At 52.5% G+C, this 25,452-nt stretch overlaps 9 protein-coding genes across 9 annotated transcripts; 4 read left to right on the top strand and 5 right to left on the bottom strand.

The window, feature by feature from the left end:
* Positions 1 to 37: 37 nt before the first annotated feature.
* BDP81DRAFT_508837 (uncharacterized protein) lies at positions 38 to 1,479 on the top strand (the record flags this gene model as incomplete). The annotated part of the gene is made up of 2 exons (XM_060595711.1): positions 38 to 635; positions 700 to 1,479. Exons 1-2 carry the CDS (start codon positions 258 to 260, stop codon positions 1,477 to 1,479), a joined length of 1,158 nt encoding a protein of 385 aa, XP_060448646.1. The 5' UTR covers positions 38 to 257.
* Positions 1,480 to 4,826: 3,347 nt separating this feature from the next.
* BDP81DRAFT_390806 (uncharacterized protein) lies at positions 4,827 to 5,261 on the bottom strand (the record flags this gene model as incomplete). The annotated part of the gene is made up of 1 exon (XM_060587457.1): positions 4,827 to 5,261. One exon carries the CDS (start codon positions 5,259 to 5,261, stop codon positions 4,827 to 4,829), a length of 435 nt encoding a protein of 144 aa, XP_060448645.1.
* Positions 5,262 to 6,627: 1,366 nt separating this feature from the next.
* Positions 6,628 to 7,746, bottom strand: BDP81DRAFT_508827 (Alpha/Beta hydrolase protein; the record flags this gene model as incomplete). Its single annotated transcript, XM_060595710.1, has 3 exons — positions 6,628 to 6,927; positions 6,979 to 7,275; positions 7,453 to 7,746. 3 exons carry the CDS (start codon positions 7,744 to 7,746, stop codon positions 6,628 to 6,630), a joined length of 891 nt encoding a protein of 296 aa, XP_060448644.1.
* Positions 7,747 to 8,551: 805 nt separating this feature from the next.
* BDP81DRAFT_390804 (uncharacterized protein) lies at positions 8,552 to 8,971 on the bottom strand (the record flags this gene model as incomplete). The annotated part of the gene is made up of 1 exon (XM_060587456.1): positions 8,552 to 8,971. One exon carries the CDS (start codon positions 8,969 to 8,971, stop codon positions 8,552 to 8,554), a length of 420 nt encoding a protein of 139 aa, XP_060448643.1.
* A 476-nt stretch (positions 8,972 to 9,447) lies between these two features.
* BDP81DRAFT_390803 (uncharacterized protein) lies at positions 9,448 to 10,366 on the top strand (the record flags this gene model as incomplete). Its single annotated transcript, XM_060587455.1, has 3 exons — positions 9,448 to 9,466; positions 9,527 to 10,018; positions 10,074 to 10,366. 3 exons carry the CDS (start codon positions 9,448 to 9,450, stop codon positions 10,364 to 10,366), a joined length of 804 nt encoding a protein of 267 aa, XP_060448642.1.
* An 811-nt stretch (positions 10,367 to 11,177) lies between these two features.
* Positions 11,178 to 13,431, bottom strand: BDP81DRAFT_508817 (major facilitator superfamily domain-containing protein; the record flags this gene model as incomplete). The annotated part of the gene is made up of 4 exons (XM_060595709.1): positions 12,477 to 13,431; positions 12,094 to 12,401; positions 11,878 to 12,056; positions 11,178 to 11,705 (listed from the first exon to the last, which is right to left on the bottom strand). The coding sequence occupies exons 1-4, from the start codon at positions 13,088 to 13,090 to the stop codon at positions 11,178 to 11,180; spliced, it is 1,629 nt and encodes a 542-aa protein (XP_060448641.1). The 5' UTR covers positions 13,091 to 13,431.
* A 583-nt stretch (positions 13,432 to 14,014) lies between these two features.
* Positions 14,015 to 16,222, top strand: BDP81DRAFT_311252 (fungal-specific transcription factor domain-containing protein; the record flags this gene model as incomplete). Its single annotated transcript, XM_060583710.1, has 4 exons — positions 14,015 to 14,271; positions 14,343 to 14,377; positions 14,431 to 14,894; positions 14,954 to 16,222. 4 exons carry the CDS (start codon positions 14,015 to 14,017, stop codon positions 16,220 to 16,222), a joined length of 2,025 nt encoding a protein of 674 aa, XP_060448640.1.
* Positions 16,223 to 16,484: 262 nt separating this feature from the next.
* BDP81DRAFT_419234 (FAD dependent oxidoreductase) lies at positions 16,485 to 18,095 on the top strand (the record flags this gene model as incomplete). The annotated part of the gene is made up of 1 exon (XM_060589755.1): positions 16,485 to 18,095. A coding segment is annotated over exon 1 (1,034 nt), but the record flags the coding sequence as incomplete, so codon positions are not given.
* Positions 18,096 to 21,093: 2,998 nt separating this feature from the next.
* Positions 21,094 to 21,957, bottom strand: BDP81DRAFT_419231 (uncharacterized protein). The gene has a single exon (XM_060589754.1). The coding sequence runs from the start codon at positions 21,776 to 21,778 to the stop codon at positions 21,182 to 21,184; it is 597 nt and encodes a 198-aa protein (XP_060448638.1). The 5' UTR covers positions 21,779 to 21,957; the 3' UTR covers positions 21,094 to 21,181.
* Positions 21,958 to 25,452: the final 3,495 nt, after the last annotated feature.

Genomic DNA, 25,452 nt, shown 5'->3' with positions numbered 1-25,452 from the left:
ATGATGCGGGTAGGCTTGATGAACGCTCCAAGGTTTCAAGGTTCCAAGGAGAGAGCGAACTTTCGGCTCCCGCCTCCCGCTACCTTGACAACCCAAAGCCGGCCTACTCGGGATTTCTGGACTGGAAGGAGCATCTAAAGCCCTTTTGTATCTAGATACTTCCTCCTCATAATACTACACGAAGACTTTTCACCCCTTTCTTTCATCCCCCTCTTATACGCCAGGGTACGTCCTCTGGCCAAGGTACGCTGCCCATCATGACAGATAAGGACACGAATGACACGGCTCGCCGTCGCGAGCAAATCCGATTCCTTCACGAGTACTTTCAGCTTACATTCGTCTTGGTCGTCCAGACGGATATGGAGCAGTGGGTCGAGCAAGCATGTATCTTCCCCGATTTCCTTCTCCTGAACATCTCGAAGTTTCTCAACTACGATACCCGCCAAGTTCCCGGTACTATTGCCGAGTTTACACAGCTTCTTGCCCCGATCTTCAATACAGATGTCACCTCTTGCGTGACCGCTGGCATGCAGTCTTTTGATGATTCTTTTGGACTTCCTTGCGCAGATGACTTCATCGCCCAGAAAACAATGGGCGACTGGTTCCGGGCGATCATTTGGGGTCTCTACCGGCTGGTACTACTTGAATCTTCACCTGTTTCCTGTGTACCTTATTCTTAAACGTATAAACTGATGCTAGATACAGAACGAGATGCGAGAAACCACCCATGCCGACGGAGCAGACGAAGACAATATGAATGCAACTACTTTCAACATTCAGCAAATTCACCTACGTGGTAGAACGATTCTAGAGGCATGGGCCTCTGAACCTAAGACCCGGCAGTTGAGCTGCATTAGCAGAGGCCGAGAATTACAACCTGATCCCGAAAGCCTGCATGTTTCACCTTCTTGGACGCCGGCCACCACTCCTGGGAACAACTTTGTGTACCATGGAAGCGCCGGCCACTATACTGATACTGTATGGCGCGAGAGCTTTGCGAATGCGCCTTTCTATTCTATGGCTGCTCTTGATAGAACCAATCAGATGTCGCCTCCACCTCCCGTCAATGTCGTGTCCACAACTTTCAGTCCTTTACGAGGGTATCTCTGGGCAGCATTTAATCGTTGCCTGCTAAGCATGATTTCTGCTCGGAATATCCTCCCAAAAATGCAGACAAACTGGACTGTGGGTGGTGCAGAGTACTCAGGCGTAGTCTTGTTCCAGTTCAACACGACGCAGCCCGCACAATCTGGCCTTACTCACTACATAATCGAAGAAGGCAAAGAAGAATCCCGAGGCGCCCGGTCACTCAGGGACACCACTTGGGCTCCTGAGGAAGTCTCTTGGGGACGCTTTCGTGATCTTCACGGCCAGGAGGGTAGCGTGTGGCCCGATGTCATTCACGGTTTGGAGTACGGGGGACAGCTTCGCCAACTCACTCATCCCAGGACCAATAGGTGGCGTACCACTTGGAAATAGGGGAGAGCGGTCACGTACCTGAACTCAAGGCACCAAGCTACCTTTGCCATATCTTTTGACTTACAGAATTCATCCAGTCTCCCGTCATCAGTTACCCAGCAAAGTAAGTCCAGGGATGATGATAATGATGACGGCAAGCGAGAGGGCAAGATGAAGAGACTCTGGAGGGGTTTGAAGATGGTGTAACAAGAAGCTAAGAGGTGCAACTTGTTCCAAAAGTCTAAACCCTCGTCAAAGAAGTCTCAAAAGAAGTCGTTGGTATCATTCATCCTCAATCCAGCCATTTAGCGTTCCTGTCATAGTCCGCATCTCGTGCTCATACAATCCACAGAAGGTCAAGGGACATTTGATTTGAGGATGAGCGATTCGACGTGGAGACTTCACAATGTCTTAAGCGGTAATTACTCAGGATCTTCACAGAGACCACATGTGAGAGGTTATCACGAAGGTCTGACCTGGCTAGCTATATTATCGTTAATGCGGGACTGAAGATTGCCACGGCTGGCTCCTTAGCCCACTGATGCTCCAATGCCTCACGCCCGAGAGCTGTGTGTGAGAAGTAGCCACCATACGTAACGAGTTAAATCCGTGGAAGGCTCAGCCTGCTTCATCAAGGCGCTAGTAGCCACATCACGCAGCCAGAGCCTGCTCCCACGCGAGCAGAATATGACAGGGCAGGTAAGCCCAACTTCTCACTTTCTGACCTGCTTCGTTTCTTGCTCTTATCATTCTTCCCGACCGCTTGCCTAGGCATCTTCTCCAACGCATGCGCTCCGTGCCATCGATTTTGGTGGCTTTATTTCCAACAAGGACTTGAGCTTCAGCAATGGCAGACACAGAGCCATTTCAACTCGTGTAAATAGTACAGCTCAACATGATCCTTGCGGTTAAGTTCATCGGTGTCAGCGTGAGCCAGGTGTATGCCCAACCTGCTGTTCATCTCCACCATTTGTACCGTCGCCGACCCACGGTTGGGACATGACAAATTACATGCATGATTGCCGACAGCCCTGAGGTTGATGACAAGCCCCTCCAAGCTTCTAGGATCGTTGAATGATTGGCTCCAGAACGCGGTTCTTCTCAATTGGAAGTGATTGACACCCACTTGGCAACCACAACGTCAAAAGGACAGTGCATGACGGGTTACGCACCTAGGCCTTTACTGATAAGATTATTGTATCGTGCCAGACTTACGGGCCAGGTCAAACTCCGATATCACCTTTGGCGGCCATGCCCCGCTGGCGAGGGCCATCCTCTGGTAGTCGGCCCGCTTATTGGTATCTCTATCCTCATGAACAGGCTCCCTCCTCTAAGACTTTTCCACACAACCGTGGACCTCCTCGAATTAGAAGAGCAACCTATCAAGTTACTCAGGCTTAGAAAATGACCCCCACACATGTGTAGCCCCGAGGAGGGTAAGTAGGACTTTCCTATTTTTGGTTGGCCTGCGCCCTGCAGTGGTGCCGGGTAGCCTCAAGAAGAGCAGGCTATGGTAGCAACAGAAAAGATGCGCTGCTCACTGAATACTTAATCTAGCCTTCCCCGCGTGTTACTACACTTGCCAGTTCTCAATATATTCAACTAGCAAACCACATACTATTTACTCTTGCAAATTCAATTTATAGAGTAGACTCGTTTGATTGTCCATACAACTTCACCATGGCAACGTATCTGACATTACCTGACGATCCCCCGTCAGAATCGGCCCATTCTGTCACGAATCAGCATATAGAGTAGCTCATGGAAATCGGGATCTCAACTGTGGTCTAATCAACAATGGAAAAGGGGAAAAGGGAAGCCCTCGAGAGAGCCCCTTTTGTATGCCCATACCCCTGTCTACTCCTTATCTCTATCCCTGAGATATCCACTGCTATACCTCTTTCGTGACACATTCCAAGCCACCCTCAAATGAGCATCAGGTTTCGCTCTTGCGCCCCGAATATCAAGAGAGCCAAAAGTCGTCAAAGATAGCACAGACTCGCACTGCGACCATATTCCGTGGACTCGTCTATGAACTCATTTCTCTCTTCGTCGCAGCCGCTTCTCTCCTTGGCTTGCTAGTTCTGCTAAAGGCGTACGACAACAAACCAGAGCCAAAGTGGTTGCTTGTGCCATGGGCCCAATGCATTACTCTCAACACCATGGTTTCAATAGTTTCCACTGTCTTCCGGAGTTGCATCTTGTTTCCGGTGGCAACCTGCATCAGCCAGTTTGGCTGTGTCGGATTGGAAGCCCAATTCGACCGTGAGTAAGGGTAGGAGCAGGGGCCACCTCGAGAGGGTACAATTACACCTCGACGGTCCACCCAACCTCCGGTTGAAATCTCCCTTCTACTCCTTACGCAGAATCAACCAATACAGAGATATTGATACTTCGTCACCCCCAGGACCCTACGGTTCGAACCAATACCCTGTGATAGGGATACCAACAGTTATCGTCGACATGCTACCTATGGCCGGAAGCCAAGGGTCGCTGGGCTTATTCAATATGGTGGAAGTCTTAATCTCCTGTACTCCGGATCGGTATATGAACTCGGTGTGGTATGAGGCGCTGAATAAGGTGCATTTTGTGAACGAATCGAAAATAGAGTTGGAGTCGTCCTCTTTTTTGATAACGTATAAGGAGATCGGGGTATCCCGAGGCCCAGAAACTGTGTCCTTGGTGGAACCTTTTGTTTCTGGCAAAAATGGTAGATCTGTGGTTGAATCCGGTATATAGGATATGTAACTACCGATAATAGTAACTAGAAGAATTATAACGTTTAGTTGCTGATTTGGTAATATTGATGCGTAACTCGTCGTCTGTACCTAAAGTAAAGTACTGAAGGGCTGGACCTTCGAAATCTAGACTCTAACTGGCGTTGCTGTAGATAGAAGCTATCGGTATGATCGTGCCTGATATAAGCGAGCTTAGTGCTGCTTTCTTAACTGTATTACTCGGCCCCGAGTAGGTTGTGGTATGTGTACTATCTGTGAATTGTGCAAAAGTCCTACTGGTGAAGTTGATGCTGGGGACCGGGCTATGTATTACGCTCCTGGCTATAGCTGCCTTGATGGTTAGCGTCGCTGGAGTGAGAAGAGTAGTAAACGGGAGAAGCCTAGATATCTATTTAGGAAAAGTTTTTGTACGGAAACACTTCTTAAGTCGATTACTTACCAGAAGAGAGCGATAAGAACATGGAAAGTGGGTACCGCAGCCAAAGCCTGGTTGTTACGGGCTGGACCCGATTAATGGATCCGGGCCAGCGCCCGGATATCCTGCCACGATTGACCGCGCGGGCTCCATTACGCCTACGCTCCACCTCCGCGGAAGCTCCGCTTGTAAATCTCTTCTCGTCAGCTTAGATTCTATATACAGAAATCATCCCTACGTGGCCACACGAGGGCTGGGCTCTTAACACTGGCATCTAAAATGTTCAGAGCATTAGACTTAGAAGACAACAATCCGTCAATTGAGCGAAGCTTTGAAGGACGGGCCTTGAGAACACTCCACACATGTTGCTCTTGCGCCGTTGATATGGCCATGCTGAGGAGGATCTTGGACATCGAAGCCAACAGCGTCCCTAGGGCAACGTTGAACTGCTGGCTGGTGACGCCGCCCACCGCGCTGAAGTCGGGGTAGATCTCTGATGAGGGCGGCGTTCCGGCGAGGCTCCCGTAGAAACGGTCATGACCGACTGCAAAGCCGACCCCGCCCAACATACTGAGGCACATCGCGAGGGGAGCCTTCCAAGCATATAGTTGTTGGCTTTTTGACTCCCCTTCCTTCTCCGAGGTTGACATGGCGGCTGACTTGTGACGCCGGTATGCGGGATCTATCAGGTTGTACTCGAGGGTGATGTGAGCATGAAATGCCCCAGTGCGGCGTGAAGAGAAGACAGCGAGGTCTTTTTATCCGCTTAGGTCGACACGGGGCTGAGGCGGCGAAGGTGCGCTGGGCTCCTGTACATGCGCGTATGCGGATAGTAACAACAAGACCTTGTTGGGTACACTTCGCTATCGAGGAAGACGTCCGTCCGTACATAAAGGTATGAACTATCTAGGTGAGAAGCATAGCCACGTAAGTAGGACTCCATCCGCATTATACTTGTATGTCTTATACATAGGGTAGTTGTACCCATAGTTCTAAAGCTCTGATTCTTCTAGTTCGTGCTATCCTTTAACGATTTCCTGTTAAAAATATAAGCGGATTAATTATGTCTTCCTGTTTAAAAGTTATTTCAAGCGCCCTTCTGTAGCTTTACTTACGGCTGCTTGAGAATAGAAATTGGTCAGGGTATTCTGTACCTCTACGGCATAGTATTGCACTAACGGGGGAGAGCATATGCAGAGCGGTTGGAAGGGGCTGGGAGCAGCATAGGTATCGTGCAGGTAGGTAAGTCGGAAAAAAACAGAAACGACGTTGTTTTTAAGAAAAAGGGGATCTTATCGACAATAGGGTAGGCGTGAGAGAAAGAGAGAGGCGATGAAGAGCAAGGGCTGAAAAGAGGGGTTGGGCGGCGGCGAGGTGTAGAGCGAGGGCGGAGTTGCGATTTTCTTCTTGTAGAAAAAGGACTGGCAAACGGGCGGCGCTATACGCCTTTCTAACCGGCTAATCGAAATGCTTAACTGGTTAGTTGGCAGGGGATCCCGAGTTTCTTAATTGGTATGCCGTATGTGCTGGCTGAGGGCATTCCCCCTCCAGATGTTGGGATGTTTAGCCCTTTTCCATATTTCCACATTGCATCAGACTTTACCGAATCGAGGCTATACTAAGTAGGTATATGATTCGAAATGAAAATCTAACTTTGAACTGCCATTAGCTATGACTTACGTGTGATAGTTATTAGAACCCGGCGGTATACAGCTACTACGTCCGTATACCGTAGTCAGTCCACAAAAATACCAAAAAATGGATCGTGAACGCCAAAAACATACAACACCAGGTATTCGCTGGTCGTCACCGACCCAACTACTAATCCGGCCCTCATTGGCTTGTCTATGGGAGAGCGGACGGGATCCCGAATTTTCCAATGGGTATGGTCGTATGTGGTGGTTGAGGGCATTCCCAGCGTAGATCCTGGTAGTGCCAGGGAGATCCCCATGGTTTTGTTTGTACTGTAAAAAACGAGTTTCCAAGCAGATTAACAATAAAAATGAACCATGGATTCTATGTTACACTCAACTTTGCAAAAGCTCTGGCAAGGAAATCAGCAACCAGACCCGCATTACGGCCTCCCTTCAACATCGTGAAATGATTCGCCCCGGAGATACGATCAACAAAGGTATTCTCTTCGCCCCCAAGTAAAGCCTCCCACTCATTCGGTCCAAAACTGGTCCTATTCTCCAAAAGCCATCTCATCTCGCGAGGGTCGTCTTCACTGTAATCTGGACGAGGATCCTCAGGATTCTTGCAGACACTGTCCTCGGCCCACAGGAGATAGGCTCGCGGCGGCAGAGGCAACGGACCCTCTAAGCCCTTCCCGACTTCGAAAGTCCTGAGAGCGATCTCCCAAGGCACAGAGACGTACTTATCGAGCGCTTCCACAAACGCCAAAAAGTGCGCTAGAAGCCACTCGGGCGCCTTACTACCTCCTCCCGCTGCGCCATGGGGATTCTCCGAGCCAAAAACGTTTTGGGCGTCGAGAAAGTCGTACAACCTGGGAGGGAGCTTCTCCAGTCCGATTGGGCTAGGCGAGTCGATCAAGATAAGCCGATCAACGCGATGGCCGGCTCTAGTGAGCATTAGGGCTACTTCATAAACACAGATGCCGCCGGCGGACCATCCTCCGAGATCATACGGTGTCAAGTTGGGGTGCTGACACAGGGTGGAAGCTCTCAGAGGCCAACTGCAGTTAGGGGTAGAATGATGAATTACTGAAATCTGCTCCTCCCTCGACGTGTACTCCCTGCGCTGTATATATATCTGAGCTGCTCCTTTGTTGCTTGGACTCCTTACTACTTCTAACTAGCCCCTATCCGGGAGGGCTCTGACATACGGCCCCTGCGGCTGCCGTCTCAGGATCTCAGACACGTATAGCTCGGCTAGGCCGCGGAGACCGAATTCGACGAGGTGTTTTGCGTCTTTGAGCCAGGGACAATTGAGGCCGTAGACGGCAATGTCGCCATCTGGAGAAATGGGTAGTAGCGAAGCATATGATGTGGCGGAGCCGGAGCCGTCGGGTAGCAGGAACAGGATTGATCGCGCTCGTTTCGGGCTGCCTTGGAGAAGCGTTGGTGTGGCTCGAAACTGGTGAAGTAGACTAGGAGCACGAGGTACGCTTTTCATGTCTTCGTCCACGTCCTTATCAATCTCGCTTTGTTCACCGTCGCTGGGAAGGGTGGTAGATGTATCTGGCTCGCTTTCGGTTGGAGGACTGCCGGCCCCGCTGTCACCGCTACTGATGCTCGTCTCGCTGGCAGTAAAGCCCAAAAAGGTCTTGAGTTGACCGAGCGTCGGGCACGTTATGAAGGCTGAGGAGTCCACATCGATGCCCAGGTCCTCGCGCATGCGGCCTGTGAGAGTGAGGGATAGCAAAGAGTCGACGCGCCGTGGTCTACGAAGTCGAGGTCGTCTTCGTTAAAGTCGCAGAGGGAAAGTCCGATTTCCTCTGACAGGATGCGAAGAAGGGGCCTCAGTTGGGAAGATGTATCATCTGCTGCTTGTGGTGGCGGCAGGGATATGGCATCGACCGCAGGACGAGATGGAACAGGTATGCCTCCTGGTGCTTCCGAAGAAGAGCGAGGCATCAGAGACGGCTGTGGTCTTTCTAGATGTCCTCGAAGTGCTTGATGAGGTGCGGCTCCAGGCGGAGGCAATACGGTGTTGAGAACACGCCGTAGAAGACCTTGGAACTGTGGGAGAAGGCCGTCAGGATAAACATCAACTAAAGGCTGTGGTCATAGGAAAGAAAACTTGCGTGATATCGCCGTACACACCGATGATGGTGCTGTTTTCATATAAGATCTACAAATCGCCTGCAAATTTGGTGCCATCGATAGGCCTCATGTGAATGTAGGTCGGGTAGGTGGTGTCCTCTTGAAAGTCTCTGACCAACTTCATAGACTTCCTTCCATCCATGGTTCATATAGACTTAATCACGCGGTGTGGTCTGGTGGCAGTTCATGAGAAATCCAATCGTCTGGCCGCAACTGGCAATCCACATTGGGTTGCAGTAGAAGCCTCCACGAGAGCCGCGAAATCGGACCTTGGCTGTGCCCTCGAGCTCTTCACTGTGCAAAACGACTTCTCGTAGTCCTTTGAAGCCATCTTGTTGATAGTCGACTAGCGAGGAAAAGACCTTGTAGATCATACCCGTTGCAAACGTGCTGTCAAGTCCCTGGGTTGCTCGGTTCTCGAGATACTCGATACTGCGTTTGATCAAATAGGCCTGACGATCCCACTCCGCTCCCCAATCTTTAGGATTATCCAAACGCAACTCGCAATCGACATGCTTTGTACCGGGCCCGTCTTGATGAGAGCCACCGCTTCGAATTGTCATAGACGCCGTCATGGTTTCAACTCGATAGTTCACCTCGATGCAGAAAGGCGTGGGGAGCGATGCACCGCTTGCATCTTCTTTTAGGATAAGGGGCTTGTAAACTTGCATGTGAAGAACGTTGACTGCGTAGCCCACCAAGTCTGAACGGTGCCTGCTGAGGATATAATTACCCAGGGTAAGGCCAACGTCGCCATACAGAAACGAAGTACAGAATTTGACACCGTTAACGAGATGGCCGTGGGCGATCTCAGCCAGCAATGGACTGGCGAGATCTGACTCGGCTAGAAGCGTCAAGGCTTGGCCACAAAGAGTCTCCCGCACAACCTTTTGAACAGAAGGTGTTGAAAGGGAGGAGGTTGGGGACGCCGTAACTGGGCTCTGCGTTGTGGTCGGGGCGTCACCCTTTGTGAGCGACCAATCCTGAACATATTGAATTCAGTAGTTCTTGTGGTCGCGGCTGTAGGAAGGAAGCCGCAGGACTTGGTGGCATGCCACGAAGTCTCGGTGGTATTCGTTCCAGTTAACAGCTATCCCGGCGTTGTATAAGTTGCTAAGGCCCTCAGAAAGCACTCCCCAGGGGTCTTCTGTACGGCGGAGAGAGGGGATGGCCAGAGTGTTCTGTCCCAGGTGACTACGTGGGTCTTGGAGTCGATAACATCGTCGGCGCCAAGATCGTCGGCGCCAAGATCGTCACAGCCACTGGTGACCTGGTTGAGGCCAGCGGAGACGTGCCCTGGGCCCTGAGAAGGGCCGGCGGAAATCTTGGCATTATCGCCGACACCAAGGTCCAAGTCTACCCGATGACGAAAATCCAGGCCGGTTTCATGGTCTATCCATGGGAAGAGACATCTAAGGTCCTCAAGGGCCTGCAAGACCTATTGGATGCCGGTGTGTCCGACAAGCTTTGCATACAAGCGGGATTCAGCAAGGGAGATTGGAGTCTCGGCATGGCCCTGACCTACATCTGGCCTAAAGCCGAGACCACAGGAACCGAAGGCCAAGAGTGGCTGCAGAAGCTGAAAGATCTTGGCACTATGATTTTCGATACGATCCACGAGAGTGAGTTCTTATGAGGCTCTTTACCTGACCGAAACCCAGCGCTAATCCAAGCTAGCAACATACAAGGACTTCCAAGCTTCTGTATCTGACCAGATCAGTGAGCCGGTATATGTGTCGACGCGACATGTGAGCATTGAGAAGTTCACGGAGAAGACCTTGGCACAGTTAACCAGTGTTTGTGAGGCGATGCCAGACGAGGCGTCATGCACGATCAGCGTCAATATCTTGCACGGCAAGGCCACTAAACCAAAAGCCTCCTCATCTTTCGGGACTCGCAAGCCACTCATCATGTTTCACATCAACGCTGTCACTGATGAGGACTCAACCGAGAAGATTGGCGTTGAATAGGCTGATAGTGTTGTTAATGCTATCAATAGTACGGGCGAGAGCATTGGCCCTACCTATGTCAGCTTCATGGAGTCGACTGACTGCGCCGAGGCTTTTTGTGGCAGCAATCGGACACGACTAAGGGATGTTAAAACGAGCGTCGGCCCTCAAGATGCTTTCAGATATTCACATGGTCGGATCCCGATTCAGTGAGAGAAAGTTTAGACTTGCTCGACGGAAATTCCGTAATGTTGCCGTATAAGAGAGATAGTGTAGTAATTGGTACAGAGACTTCAAGCCGTCATGCTTTGGTGCAGATAACGTGTCAAATATCTTTGCAATTAGTATTGTTCGTGTGAAGAATGGCCATTGTTACAGCTTTCATTCTTTTATTCTCTTAGTAATTAACTAGAATGTGTTAATTCAGTCAAAAAACTGGAGTGATAATGTTCGTTATCTCACCTGATTCAACGTGCAAAGTACAAGTGTGCCGGCTGAGAGAAGAATGCGGAACACGTCATCGTCGAGCACTCCACAGCGTGGGAAATATGAATTCACAGGATCAACTTGTGTACAGAACAAATTACTTTAAATTTGTTTTATATCTTCTTCCTACCTACTTCTATACTAGTAGTCTATACATATCATTACCGCTGGCTGTCTTGTTTGTAATAACTACAGCTTCCTCTCCGAGGAGGCCCAAATTATCCCATGCCTGAGCCCCGTATTCAGTCGAGTTAACACTAGGGCCTACTAGCCGTCGTCATATGTTCTATGTATAGCCTCACGAATCTTTGTGCAGGGGTACTGATTTAGCCCGTAGCGGACTGCTCTAATGTACAAATTCCTTTCCCTTAACATTCTTCCATTCAACTCCCAATGAAGGGAGTATTGCGAAGCAAGCAGCTGCAAGTCCCACGTAGAAGTATCTCCGTAGCGCCGCGTTATATTCGACCAAGACATTTCCAAGAATATCAGGAGTAAGGAAGTTGCGCAGCTGAGTAGCACCAGCACCAATCACCCGATCGACATCGAGACCCGAGAAGTTGCCAAGTCTTGATCTCAGCTCGTTGTTGAAGACGGCTTGGGCAACGCAGACCAGGACAGAGCCCCCGAGGGACTGGGCAAACAACATGAGCGACACGCCGATGGGAACATCCCTCTGCGCGAGGGCTACTTGAGCTCCTAGGCTAGCTAGTTGCATGCCTTGACCGATGCCCAGTCCAAGAATAATCTGGTATCCAATCCAGGTGCGTGTTGGGGTATCCCCGACAAAGGTGGAGATGAGACCGCCGCCGACGGCCATGAAGATGACTATTGGTATTCCTTTCACAGGGAATTTGGTTCGAACCGTAGGGTCCTGGGGGTGACGAAGTATCAATATCTCTGTATTGATTGATTATGCGTAAGGAGTAGAAGGGAGATTCCAACCGGAGGTTGGGTGGGTAGTCGAGGTCTAAGTGTACCCCCTCGAGGTGGCCCATGCTCTGCTCCTACTCGCGGTCGAATTGGACTTCCAATCCGACAATGACAGATGAGAAAAAGACTGGGTTGAACCAGCCAATGCCGTTGATGACGCCTCCTGATACGATGGCGCCAAAGACGAGAGACAGAACGAGGGGAAGTGTGTCGATGCCAGAAGTGACGGCATCTGTGCCGCGAATGCCCTGGAACCAGATCGGCAAGGCAACCAGGAAAATGATGAGCACCGCTCCAAGACAGAATGCAAAGATGGTGCCGAGCCAGACATTCCGCAGCTTGAACAGGCGAGGGGGGTACGGTGGCGTTCTCCTGCTGCCAGACTTGAATGGCAACAAAGATGATGAGAAGCACACAGGCAAGGACCAGGAGGGCGATGATTCGACCCTCGTTCCATGGGTACTTTTCTCCGCCCCATTGCAGCGCCAAAATCAAGCATATGACGCCAGGAAGGAAGACAAGATTACCAAAAGGGTCAAGTTGCTTGATCTGCTGCTTGATCGGGGTAGGCTCCTTTGCGGCGAAGCTCGGGAAGAGGAAAAGCAGAGCGGCTACGGCCGCTGCTCCCACAGGAAGACTATAGAAATACAGCGTTAGCGATGTTTGATCTTGCTGTGCATGCAGAAAGGAATGCAGTCATAGGGTTGCTTACTTGATGTAAAAGCACCATCTCCAGGTGACGCGATCGGTGAACGCTCCTCCGATAAGTGGTGCAATCACTGAGGCAATTCCAAAGACGGCACCCATCATGCTGACATAACCCGCGCGCTTGGATAGAGACGTGACGGTCGTGATGAGAATGGTCGAGCCCGAGTATATGCCCGCCGATCCCGCTCCGGCGATGGCCCGGCCGATGATGAAGGCCACGGAGTTGGGCGCGACGCCACACAGAAGAGAGCCGAGCTCAAAGAAGAATATGGCGACGAGGTACACGACTTTTGTCGAGTAAAAGGTGAAGATGCGACCCCATAGTAGTTGTGTGGCCGAGCTTGTGATGAGATAGGCGCTGGCGTACCAGCTGATATCGCCGAGCGACTTGAAGTCGTCTGTGGTTCGGGGAATCGCCGTTGTGATGATTGTGCGGTCTAGTGCGACGAGGAACATGGCAATCATGTTTGAAAGGATGATGACGGCGAGCTTCAGCCCGTGGGGGTACTGCGACTCATCCTCGGCCTCTTGCTTTGCTGATTCGGATGAAGGATTCTCGGTCGGGGTGGCCGTGGCTGCCCGATCGGTTGTTTCCACCTTTTCGTAATCCTCCGACATTTTTTTTGGACCTGGGAAAGTGAAGATATGTGTGATAGTATTACTAATTTGGCTGTGTTCTGGCAAAGCAGAGAATGACTTGGAAAAGAATGAGACATGTTGTCGTAAAGCCGTCAGAGCACTCCATCTTTAAAGGCAATCTCATCTTGCTGAGAAGGCGCAAATTGGGTCCCAACATGCCTTGAACTCGAGATACCGCTACGGAGCGGCACTCGGTGTCGGGGTGCCAGCATCTTTGGGGATCCATCACGGGTTGAAAAGACAAAAACGCGGTCCCGCCATCGGCCCTTAGAAAGACTTGATCTGCCATCCGAGACAGGCACATGGGATTCAGGCAACGATCGCCCTTTAGTTCCCGCCCGCTTAGCTTGCCAGGCACGTCAGGAACATGGGCGAATATGAAAGAAGTTGGTGTGTAGGTAGGTGACTTGTATGCGAGTTCAACCCCGTGGTGAGGTCGGGCACTTAGTCACCTCAGCTCGGGACCGAATGGCTCTAGGACCCCGGTCAGCAGCCTTGAGAGCGGTCCCGCGCGGAGGTTTGTTGGTTTATTGCCAGTGTTCAAGCCAGTCGTATGATCCTCACAAACGGCCGCTTCTGGATCTCCTGGATGTCAGCTAACCGGTTCTAGCCAGCTTATGCCCATTCCTACTGTCACTTTATTGTTGCGGCACACATGTAGGGCACGTAGCTAATGCATGTTCCCTGCAGCTGATAACTGAGTCTCATCTACGCGGCTATTTACTTGATGGCATGAACATACCCTCTGCATTCCACCCTCTCTCTTCTATCTAAGGTAAATCAAAGAAACTTTTTCATGCCGATAATTTTGCTCGGGACCGTCCAACAGCGAGTTGAGCTACCCAGGAAGATCGACCAAGCCAAGTCTACATCTCGTTCGCGGTTTGCTTGGAACTTGAATATATGGCTGAACGCAAGATCACCAGAGGGCACTCATGTGGTCCATGCCAACACCGCAAAATAAGGTGCAACGGCCAGTCACCTTGCGCGTATTACTGTATCAAGACAGGAAAAGACTGCGTCCGACTTCCACGCTCTGTTCACACTGCCAATAACCATACCAGTCGCACTGCCCAAGCGCGGCTCCTGTCACAAAATGGTTCACCCACCGCCAAAGGCCAGGTCGTTGTCAGTGGTGACCAGCGCCGATATGTAGAAGAGTAGGCGCCCTGTCCACCAGAGAGCAGTGTCGTGATATAAGCCCAGCAGCTGACGCCGCTTGAAAAACCAGCAACAAGTTATGGTCAAGTCTGGGAAACGAAGTGAGTTCAAAAATTTTCGATATATCTCGGATTTAGAATGAGGTCATCTAATTCTAGACAGATGGGCAAGAAGGACCCAAGTCCTACCCCAACCAAGCAGCACACCAATGCCATCCAGAGTCGAGCTGCCATCGACACATATCAACCTGATATTTGGGCACAAACTGGATTCTCCATTCATGCTGAATCCCTCGGCTATTCAGTCATTTCGGCTTTGGCAGGTGTTCACCACCAACGTCCATCCCTTAACTAAAATACTCCCCGCACCGACAGTGCAGCAAGAGCTTATCCAGGGGCTTTCTGAGCCGGACTCTATACATGGTCCGACCGAAGCCTTTGTTTTCTCGATATTGCTTGTTGCAGTAGTCTCTTTGACCGACGAGGAATGCCGGAGCCAGCTTGGTGAACCCCGAGAGAAGCATGTAGCGAGGTATTGCTATGCAACCGAGGCAGCACTGAGCAGAGTCGATTTTCTGAGATCGACAAACCTCAAAGTGCTTCAGGCGTTCACTTTTCACCTGGTGATTTCTTCTTATCACCGTTTACAGCAAATTGAGGTCACCGAACTGATAGCTGCTAGCTGTCTTTGCGCCACCTTTGCGATCACGACATCTTGGGGCTCCTAACCGGGCTAGCAACTCGCATGGGCCAAAGAATGGGCCTTCATCGAGAAAGCTCGCTGAAAGACCTGCTGCCATTCGAAGCTGAGCTGAGACGACGGGTTTGGTGGCAAATCGTCATTCTTGACGGTCGTACAGCGCAGCTCACAGGAGCCTCGATGAACTCCGGCATTCAGCTATATGGAGACACGAACCAACCTCTAGGTGTCAACGACGACTACCTCGTCCCATCCATGAGTGCTTTGCCCCGCCCGTCTCCGGTCACTACCGAGATGGTGTTTTGCTCAGTTCGCATTGAGATCGGAGTGTGGATGATTGAGCAGAAATGTCTTCTTGACTTTGCGACATCGCCTGACCGAAGGGCCAAGTTTCTCAAATCTATTGACGAGCTTGAGAGTCATATTGAGGAAAAGTATCTCCGGGCCATCAACACAGATATTCCGTTGAACCTCTTGACGACGTATCTTGCTCGATCTGCTGTCTGTCAGCTGAGACTATCCGTCTACCACCCCAATCATCAGCCAGAGAGGACATCTGAACTCGATGGAGAACAGATGGATATGCTGCTAGAGAACAGCCTCGAGGTAATTCGTTACGACATTCTGTCACATTCTACTGGCGCTCTTCAGCGCTTCCTGTGGCATATCGCCAACTTCTTCCCTTTCGAGACTTTTGTCCTTCTCATCAGCGCCTTATCGGGGCGTGCCGGTGGCCAGATCGTCGACGTGGCCTGGCATGTCATCAACCAAGTCTACGAGCACCATCCTTGCTTCATCACCGATTCGAACGACTCATTGTACTGGGCACTCGGAAATCTGACATTGCGAGCTTGGCAGCAGAGGATCGCAGCCTCTAGAAACATCGGAATGGAGATGCCTTTGGAGTCACCTTGCATAGGGCAGCTTGCGCGCCAGCGGACGAACATGGCACGTAACGCACAAGCAAAGCCGCAAGCGCCGACGGTGGGTACGGGCAGTAACGGCCCCGCTACACCCCAGGAGATGCCCCAAGTTCGGGACTGGCTGCAAGACGCTGGTCATGCCTCTAGCATGGTACAGCAGCCAGCATCGCATGGTCAAGACGTTGCGATGCCAGGGATAGAAGAGGAAATGATCGGGATGACTAAAGGGATGGACATGGATTGGAACTTCTGGCAAGAACTTCTGGATGGGAACTCTCGGGAAAGCCAGGAATGCTTCACTTTCTCTTCTTTCGTGAATAAAGCCTAAACATCAGTGTTCTCCTGATTCGTCCATAGAATCATACCCAGCTCTTTGTATGAATTGTTCTCAATGACCGCACAGTCATGTGGGAGACTTTACCGATCATATGAGATGTGCGTCGTTGACCCATTGCCGGGGATGCACCGATACCCAAACGGGCATGTTTATGCGGACCACCGGCCCCGGACCCCGCACCGATAATCGCCCGCATAGACTTGCCATTTCGCATCGGGTGGGGGGAGACTCCTACCGAAGGACACACACTCTCGCCCACCACAGCCCCCGGACGTTGTGATAACTACATCACTCCGATGCGCAAGGAACGTTGAATAACATAACACAGCATAGGAATACGAGACTGAGGGACTCTTCATCTCGTGTCTGACGTGAAAAGCAACCCCCCGAATCTAACTTATCGTTCCCATTTGCCCTCTCGTCATCACCTTCACGATCGTCTGAGGTAGTCAACCTTGAGCTCAATCCGAAGGTTGTTTTATCAAAGTCACACGTCCGTCTGTATCAATCATGGACGAGAGAGCTCGCATCCCCGTTACTCTCCCAGTTCCGAACCCAACGCCCAGCTACTGGCACTCGCCTCCCTCCCGTCTCTCAACCTACACCTCCAGCCCATCACCGCCATCAGAGACCAACACCTTGATCATAGGGAGTGGCATCACTGGCGCAGCCATAGCACACTTCCTCCTCTCCTCAGACCATGCTTCGGCCTCGCACCCAGACGTCACCATGCTCGAGGCTCGCACCCTCACCTCTGGCGCAACGGGTCGCAACGGCGGCCACACAAAAGCCGCATCCTACCGTTCATTTCTTCATCACGCCGAGACCCTAGGGACAGAAGCAGCTTGCCTCATTGCGCGTCTCGAGCTCGCAAACATCCGAGCTGTCCACGCCTTCGCCGCGTCACATCTCAAAGATAAGGAGACGGAGAGCAGACCTTGCCAGACGGTCGACGCGATATACGACGCAGCACAGTGGGAAGCTGGGAAGAAGGCCGTCGAGGCGATGAGGGAAGCCATGCCCGACGACGACGCATCAAAGTACGATTTCTATGACGTTGAGGAGATGAAGACCCGGTTTCACGTCGCAAAAGAAGGATTATATGGAGGCATCGGATACGAAGCCGGAAGCATTTCCGGGTATCGCTTCACCACCGGCGTGCTGGAATTATGCGTCGACAAAGGCATGAAGCTCTTCACAGAGACACCAGCACTAAGCATCCAAAAACTCCAACAAGGTGTCTCTAAAGATGCTCACCGCTGGATAGTCGAGACACCAAAAGGACAAATCAAAGCCCGCCGAGTCATACTAGCAACAAACGGCTACACGGCATTCCTCCACCCGCGCTTCCAAGAAGCCATCGTCCCGATGAGAGGGCAAATCACAGCCCACCGCCCGGGCTCCAGCATGCCAAAGGCGGGCCTCGCGACAACCTACAGCTTCATCTACGAAGACGGCTACGAGTACATGATCCCCAAGCCGGCAGGCACGCAGTTCGCCGGCGACATCGTCATCGGCGGCGGCCTGGTCCGCGCTCCCGATGAAGGGCTGGGCGAGTACGGCACGACGGATGACTCGCGGCTGAACCCCGTCATCAGGTCGTACCTGCAGGAGACGACGCCGCGCTATTTCGGCGACGATTGGGGCGATGATGGCCCCGAGGGCGAGGGCGGCAGGGTGCGCGCTGAGTGGACTGGTATCATGGGCTTCAGCCCCGACGGCTTCCCATTCGTGGGCGAGGTGCCGGGCGAGGACGGCCTGTGGGTTTGCGCGAGTTTTCAGGGACACGGTATGGTGTTTTGCTGGATGTGCGCGAGGGCACTAGTGGTCATGCTCAAAGGGAGCGACGACGGCGGCGAGGAGGAGGAGGAGGAGGAGGAGAAGCAGCTTGGCAGCTGGTTTCCCGAAGCATTTAGAATCACATCTGGACGCCTGGCGCAGAGATTTGCAGGGAGAGTGAACCACTCGACGGCTGGATCCGCTGATCGGGCATAAAACTTAGAGACACAGAGACATTGGAGGCATGGAGATGTCGAGAATCGGGAGTCACTCGCGAACGCCCACCTGACACCGCGCGGGCTGGCTTGACTTGGCTTCCTTGCTTGCTCGTTGCGGCTGGATTAGAGTTCGACCGCGCCATTCATGGCCGCTTAGCTTAACCATCCCCTCGGATTCTATCGTATGAGACCGTTCTGGCGGTCAAAGAAAAGACAGGTATGCCAGGGAGGAGGAAAGGGGAAATGGCGTCTCGTCCGCCTTCCCGCGGCCGTAAGTAGGCAAGTACGTAGGCAAACGATATTGTTGTCTTGTTTGCTCTTGGCTTCCACGAGCCGGCGTCGGGAAAGTCGATCACGAGGTGCATGACTTCACAGCACACACACACACATACACACACACACACACACACACCATGAGAATCTGGTACTTCAGGATGGACCATTGCTAGGACATGTCTGGATAGAATACGACTGTGGCAGATTATCGTGGACGGTTTGTGGAGTTCCTGGCTCAGCCGGCCACGTTCCTATTCGGCGTATCATTTTATGTTGCAATAATCAAGTCAGGATACTTTTGCGTTCAAAAGATGTTCTCACGCCAGGTTTCAAATCGCGCGCGTAATTGCGGCCGTTTAATGTCATCTGCATGTCGCACAATGCGCGGGACTAGCAAACATTTTGACAAAACCCCACCTAGACGGCACCACGCCTCCACAGCTCGGAATGGAGGCTAGTTGTAATTACACTACGGATACGTACGAAGTAGGTCCCGCCATGTTCGTCCGTCTCTACGCAGTACGCAGTAGTTACTATGGAGTCCCTCCCAATCGAGCGGCACAAGCGGGAAGAATCTCGCCAGTGCGCTGGCACGGCACTGCTCGCCTCGGGATCGCTTGCAGGTGCAGGTCCAAGGGGGACCACTCGGTTGGAAACAATAACCCACCAGGGGAGGGTCACGATGAATGGATGGCTATTGGGCGCAGTGAGACGCCAGAGATGGGTTAAAAGAGGAGGCCAGACCCGAGAGGCAGAGCTGTGGCGTTCTTGGTGTGCCGTCCTGTTGGATGCAAAAGACTGGACGGCACTTCAGCCATCGTCCGTTAGGCTCGGCGGATAGCGTACCCTCCGTCCGGTTAATGTGTGAAGGGATAACAGGCAGCACAGCTCGTGACGGGTGGCTGCTGTTCTGGACGAACTACCTTTGGGTGATCAAGCCTCCGCCAAAGTGCTTCCGCGAGGGACGGCAAAGGGCTAAAAGGGATACTTGCTCGCCTTGGATTTGATATCATCCGGAATACCGCGGGGGTGGGACCAGCTTCGATCCAGAGAGTTATCGGAGTGGAACGGCTTGCAAAGGGCCACCGTACACACACATCGAATGTGACTCTGAGAAGCAGCCATGGCCTCATTTCCTACTCGACGTGTACCAAGATGGCCGTGAGAACCCCGCTCGACCAAAAGTATTGAGGCAGGTGCTTAATGCGGTCCTGGGCATCGTGGGTGGTGGTGCACGCGCGGCAGCACGGAAACACAAGAAGAAGACAGGGGGTGACTTTGGGAAAGACATTGCCGGCCGGCTTTCTTCCCAGGATGCAAAATGCTGGATGGACCCAGCCAACCAGGACCGCAGCTGTACGGACGGATATGCGATCCACCGTTCTGGAGACCTTTGACAGGCTGCGAAACCCGAAGGATTCAAAGCAGCCAAGCCGTCCAAGTTAGTTGAGAAAGTAACCCGACAGAGGGGATAGTGGCCCGCAACTGCAGGCACAAGACATGGAACCACCCAATAGCCCTTCGATTGGGACCGCGCACACACGTCGCCAAATGTGGTGAGCGTCAAAGTAGAAGAGCTGCAGTTATGCGCCTTTGCGGCATGATGTCGGGGCCGGGCGTTTCTCAGCGCGAGAGCGAGGCATGCAGCGAGGCTTGAAAAAACCAGCGTTGATCTTGTCTTGTCTGTCGTTTGAGTCATGTCTACATGTGCGCGCATATACCTACTGTACGCAGGCTGAGCCGTTTGTAGTTGACGTGCGTTCGTCACAAGCATCGCGGCCCCTTTCGTAGTCATGCTGCGTGTGCAATTCTCATGTCCCGAGGATAGAACATGACAGGACATGTAGAGCGCGGGAGGGAGATCCCTCGGTCCAAACTTCATCGTAGTGCCCGATGATTCCGAGGATCTTCATTGCGCCAATTTGGGTTGATTTGCTAGTGGCGTTTTGGGACCTGTTCGACCAGCAGCGTTAAAGAGGTTGCAGCTCGGCCGAGCATGGCGACATGTATGTACGTATCTGTAGCTTGTGCCAGACAGGTACCGGTATGATGGCTGTGTCGTCGGGTCATCAAAGTTTGTGGGATAAGCACGCAAAAGAGTCTATCTGGTAACGGGATCGGGTGGCATGCGGTCAGAGCAGAGCAGAGCAGAAACGCGTGCACTCGCGCTTGTACGGCCGAAATATTATTGCGCCCTAATATGCTGTAACGTAACTGGTATCGCAATTGGCGTGAGACCATTCCGATGGTTCAAGTCATGTTCAGTAATCACTCTCCCAAACCTCGAGGCTGTCTAGCACGTATGGGTCTGAGACGGCGGCTGCGATATTTGACCGCCTTAGTCGTGGGTTTAGCAGACAGAGTGCAGAGTTAGGCCCGGTAGTGGTCGCGATCGACAGTCAAAGTCCAGGCCGAAAGGCAACGGCTTCAGATCGTCGCGTCCAAAGCTATCGAACTTGCTCGGAACCCCGGCTCATGGGCGGTGGCTAGCACTTACTTCGAGTTCAGATGTATGTCCCCTCGAACGAGCACATTTTGGTCTCTTTGGACCCGAGGGGAGGGGGGCTGAGACTAAGCAGCTAAGGTAGCTTAGGCCTTTTGTTTCGCTCTGGGATGGGAATCCGAAGAAGAATGGCTTTGCAAATTACACATTGTCGACCACGTTTGACATGCCAGGCTATGCTCCGCGAATCAAGATCCGCGATGGCGACAAGAGATGAGTTGACACAATGGGGGCGCAACCTAGGGCCAAAGTAGCGCGGCGGACTCTGATCCCTCCTCCTGGGGGAGAGGCTTGGGTCGAACCACGGACCAGCGGGCACGAGTTGAGAGCTGCGGACGCCCGGGACGCTAAGAAATCATATGAACCTCGTAGTTGGATCAGAGCATCGCAGCTTGCCATCCATCTCAGTACCGTCTGGTCCTGATTTGGTCTGGTTGTCTGGATCATCTCATGATTCCAGTCTCTTGTCCCATCCAGGGTGGATAGCAGAGTTGATGTGAAGCCGACGATGTGAAGGCAAAATGAGAAATGAGCTGACGGAGATCTGCAGAGGTCGTTATTCCCGGTGCTAAAAGACGACCGAACGCCCGTTCGCTCCGGGGCGGTAGGGAGAGACGCAGATGGTCGGGTGGACGAGAAGACGGGATCGATATAATGGCCCTGGCGGGAAAACAGGCACGAGTCGAAGAGTCGCGGCGTTGCCTTGGCGGCACCCAGACGTAACGGCGGCCGGCGCTCAAGCCCGGGACTTACAGTTGCCTCAACTGCCATTGGGTCGACGCCAGATTAGACGAGACGAGACGATATCGCCTTGTGTCGGTCGATGGACGGGATGTCGATGTGAGTGACAGCAGATGGGAAAGGACGGGGTTGTTGTTGGTCATGGGGGGGCTCCGTTTGGGGTCCGGGAGGTCGCATCCGAACGTGGCATTCAACGGGTTGTAATGATGTCAATGGAATGGCAATCGCTTGCATGGCGCGGGAAGTCACGACGTATGATACCAGAGCTACTTACATGGATATAATAGTCGTGGTCGCTTTCCGTACTCCGGATTGTATCAGTAAAGAGAGAACTTCAAACTTTGAAGTATCAACTCGCCTCGGCCCTTGATGCAGTATGCCAGATGTAGATAGGAATAAGATTGGACTATTGGAGAAACGACCACTCACCTGAAAGGCTAGAACGGCGCAACTGCCGGCTGCCGGGTGACGAGCGGCGTAGAGGCATGCGATCTTCGCTGCAAAGGATGGACTTTTGGGTGGAAAGAAACACGATCGAAGCCCCTCCATGGACCTTGCCGCTTACAAATGGCAGAATAGGAGTCGTACCGAATGATTGCCCATTTCCCATGAAGTCACCTGAGCTGTTGAAACCAGAACGTTCATAGCTTGCAAAGTCTCTGGTTTCACGATGAATTACGACTGACCATAATTAACATTGATCATGTCTTTGAGGGATAAACCAGCTCGTCTCGTAAACGTAAACATCTCCCAGCCAGTGAATACAGAATACATGCGGATCCGACAGACTCGGAGAGAGTGACCTCGATGGGCCGCCCCCCCCCTTCTCCCAAGAAAAGCTTCCTCCCGAGTCCCGGCCCAGCGTGCCATTCCTCTGGGAACATCCACTGCGATGGCTGGGGCCCCTAGCTGCCCTGTTGTTCGTTGAAGGCGTGCAGACAAAGTACTCTGTATTCGTAGAGTTGCAGCGCTTTATCCGTCTCATGTCCCTTTCCGTCTGGGGGTTGTCTAGTAGGACTAACAGTGGGCAAAGGGGAAGGGGAAAGAGGATCCCAAGGGAAAAGGAGCGGAAGGGATGTCGGAATACCAGTTGGTGACTTTGCATCCGCCGTCGAAAGACATAGACAACGCTGCAGCGATTGCTGTAGACTTGAGTACTCTTCATGTACCCATCTGCGCTCTTCTCGACCTCGGCATGCCCTCTTTGAGTATCCCACCAGAACCCATTCGATTTCTCGACCCTCCCTGTACCGCCAAGAAGGACAATCTGGGTCCCGGCCCCCACAGGAGGGACAAGTTCAAATCCCGAAATCTAAAGTCCCACTCTTTCTTTTGGGTAGTGTGTTCTTCCGGCGCTCTCTTCGCACCCGCTCTCCGTGCCTCTGTACGGATACACACACACTCGCAACGGACGGGATATGCTCTTCAGCCAGATTGAAGTCTCTTTAAACGTGCTGGGTCTCGTGTGTTTTTCTCCGAACGTAACCTCCATGCGGCGGGTGACTATCCGGTCATACCTGAGTTACGGGCTGTCAGGTTTGACGCATGGTTTGTGTGGAACGTTAAGATGAGGGGGTTCTACATTCTACACAGCAGGAAAGCGACTCGAGCAAACCTGGCTTTCGAATCTTTATGGCCAAAGAAAAGGTTCATATTTACTTTTTTCTTCGCTCTCCAGTCGAAGCGACGGATTGAGCTCGATGCAGGACAAGCGGACCAGACGGCGACGCTTCTCTCCCTCCACCCTCTCTGACCCGTAACCGCTGCTGCAAGTTTTTTTGTGATATCTGACAAAGACTTTTTGCAAATGTGGGCGCGCACTGCTGGATTGGGAGGAGGGGAAGACCCAAGCAGCGCCGACGAGGGGGCAGCCCGGGTCCGGGAGCATGGACATGGGTTTCTCGTCAACGACTGCCAGTGACCGCTTCTCGGGAGCCAAGACCCCAAACTTTGCCAGTGCCTGCTCGTCGGTTGCTCGAACTGTGACATTGTAGCATCCGTCAACGTTGTCAGCATGTACCTCTGAAAGCAACCTTGGAAGAGTCAGAAGTGAGGCTTTCCTCACACCGCGCGATTGATCGATCACTGAATGGCCTTCCTCAACCATGGTAGTGCGGACTTTGCGCCCGTTTGATGGGCGATGGAAAGGTATGGATGATCCTTGCTGGCGGACTTGGTCACGATCATAGGACTGTGACACTGACAGCTGGATGAAGGCCGCCAAGTTGTCGAAACACTTTCTTGCTTTTTCCCTTCCCTCCAATGGACTGGACCCAAGGGTCATTGCTGAGCTTCGGCACTCGGTCATTGTGTCGGGGGCAGTTCGGTGAGCAGAAAAACACTGGCAGCTTTGGGCAGAGAATCCTGCCGCACTGGAGTGAATGATATCGATCATCTCAAGTTTGTTTGTGTGGCCCATCCAGATCTTCGCCTGTGGGTTGATGGGCTTCGTGGGGTCCTGGGAAAGCGATAGTGTATGCTTCTTCTTCGGGACGTCGCGCAATCTCGCGCAATCTCTGCGGACCCCATAGTTTCTACGGATACATCTGCGTGATCTTTCTGGGCTCGGTCTCGCTGGAGACTCAGAGACGGGGGGTCCCCATTAGAAACCGAAGAGCCGCAAGACACGACCGTCAGATGGCCGGCCATCTTTACGGTGCCGACGGGTCGACGGCCCCGGCCTTCAGTTTCGACCGAGCTTCGGCGCTCTGTGCTCCGTGCTCCTTGTCCCAGCCCTGAGCTCTTGAGTCTTGACTATTCGTGGGGTGCTACGTTTCCCAGGAGTCTCCCTTCTCTCGGGTTGGCGTTTGGCTGTGCTGTCGGCCGCTCGTTGCAGGTTCATGGCGCTTCATCCCAGCAGCTTGGTTCGAGACAGAATAGAGTTCATTGACGAGGTGTTGATCCTTCGTGGCTCCATCGAAACCTGCCCCCATGTCGAATGGCATAGCGTAGTGAACGAAGGCCAAGACCTGGTCCGACGTGAAGGTGTTGAGACTGACAGAGTGATGGGCAGGCCTTTTTGCCAAGCGTACGGCATACTGATAGCACAACTGACTAGACTCGTGACTCTTACCACGATAGACTTAGAGTAGTCGAGAAGAGATGCTGATCATGTCGATTATTACGGAACTCTCCGTTAACTTTGATGTCCCTGCGAAAATCCTCGGTTCGTCTTGGGGGCCCTGCTGCTTCCGGGCTTTGAAAATGAGCTTGTACCCGTCCAACCCAAGTGGAGAAAGAGAAGTGGATTAGATAAGCATGCCCTGTACCCTGTACCATGGAAGCGTCCGAGCCAAGGGCCCAAGGGGAGTGAGTGACATCGACTGGGAACTGGGCTGGGAGAGGGTTGAGGAGTGAGGGGGGAACTTGAGAGGGCGAGAAGGGAGAGAGAACAGTGGTCAGCAGGTGGTCGATGTACCTCTACACACGTAGGTACTTCCGCCTTGCCTTCGCCTTTGGCTCTTTGCCTTGCCTGCCCGGATCCACGAGAAGGGGGTTGGGGGCAGAGAGGCGGCCGGGACGCTGCACGTTCCAGGTCGAGGTAGCTCCTGTATCCGTACGGAGTAGTGTGCTGTGCTCCTCTCCTCCGCAGCTGTAGAGTGCAGGCGAGGCGGGCAGGGCAGGGCAGGGCACTTGCTTTGCGTCTGCTGTGCTTCTGCTGCGCTGCTGCCGCTGCTGCTACAGCTAGAGGAACTCATGTTCCC

This window comes from Colletotrichum phormii, assembly GCF_030913505.1.
Source record: "Colletotrichum phormii strain CBS 102054 chromosome Unknown BDP81scaffold_4, whole genome shotgun sequence".
NCBI lineage: Eukaryota > Fungi > Ascomycota > Sordariomycetes > Glomerellales > Glomerellaceae > Colletotrichum > Colletotrichum phormii.
This window is presented reverse-complemented; position numbering and strand designations above follow the sequence as displayed.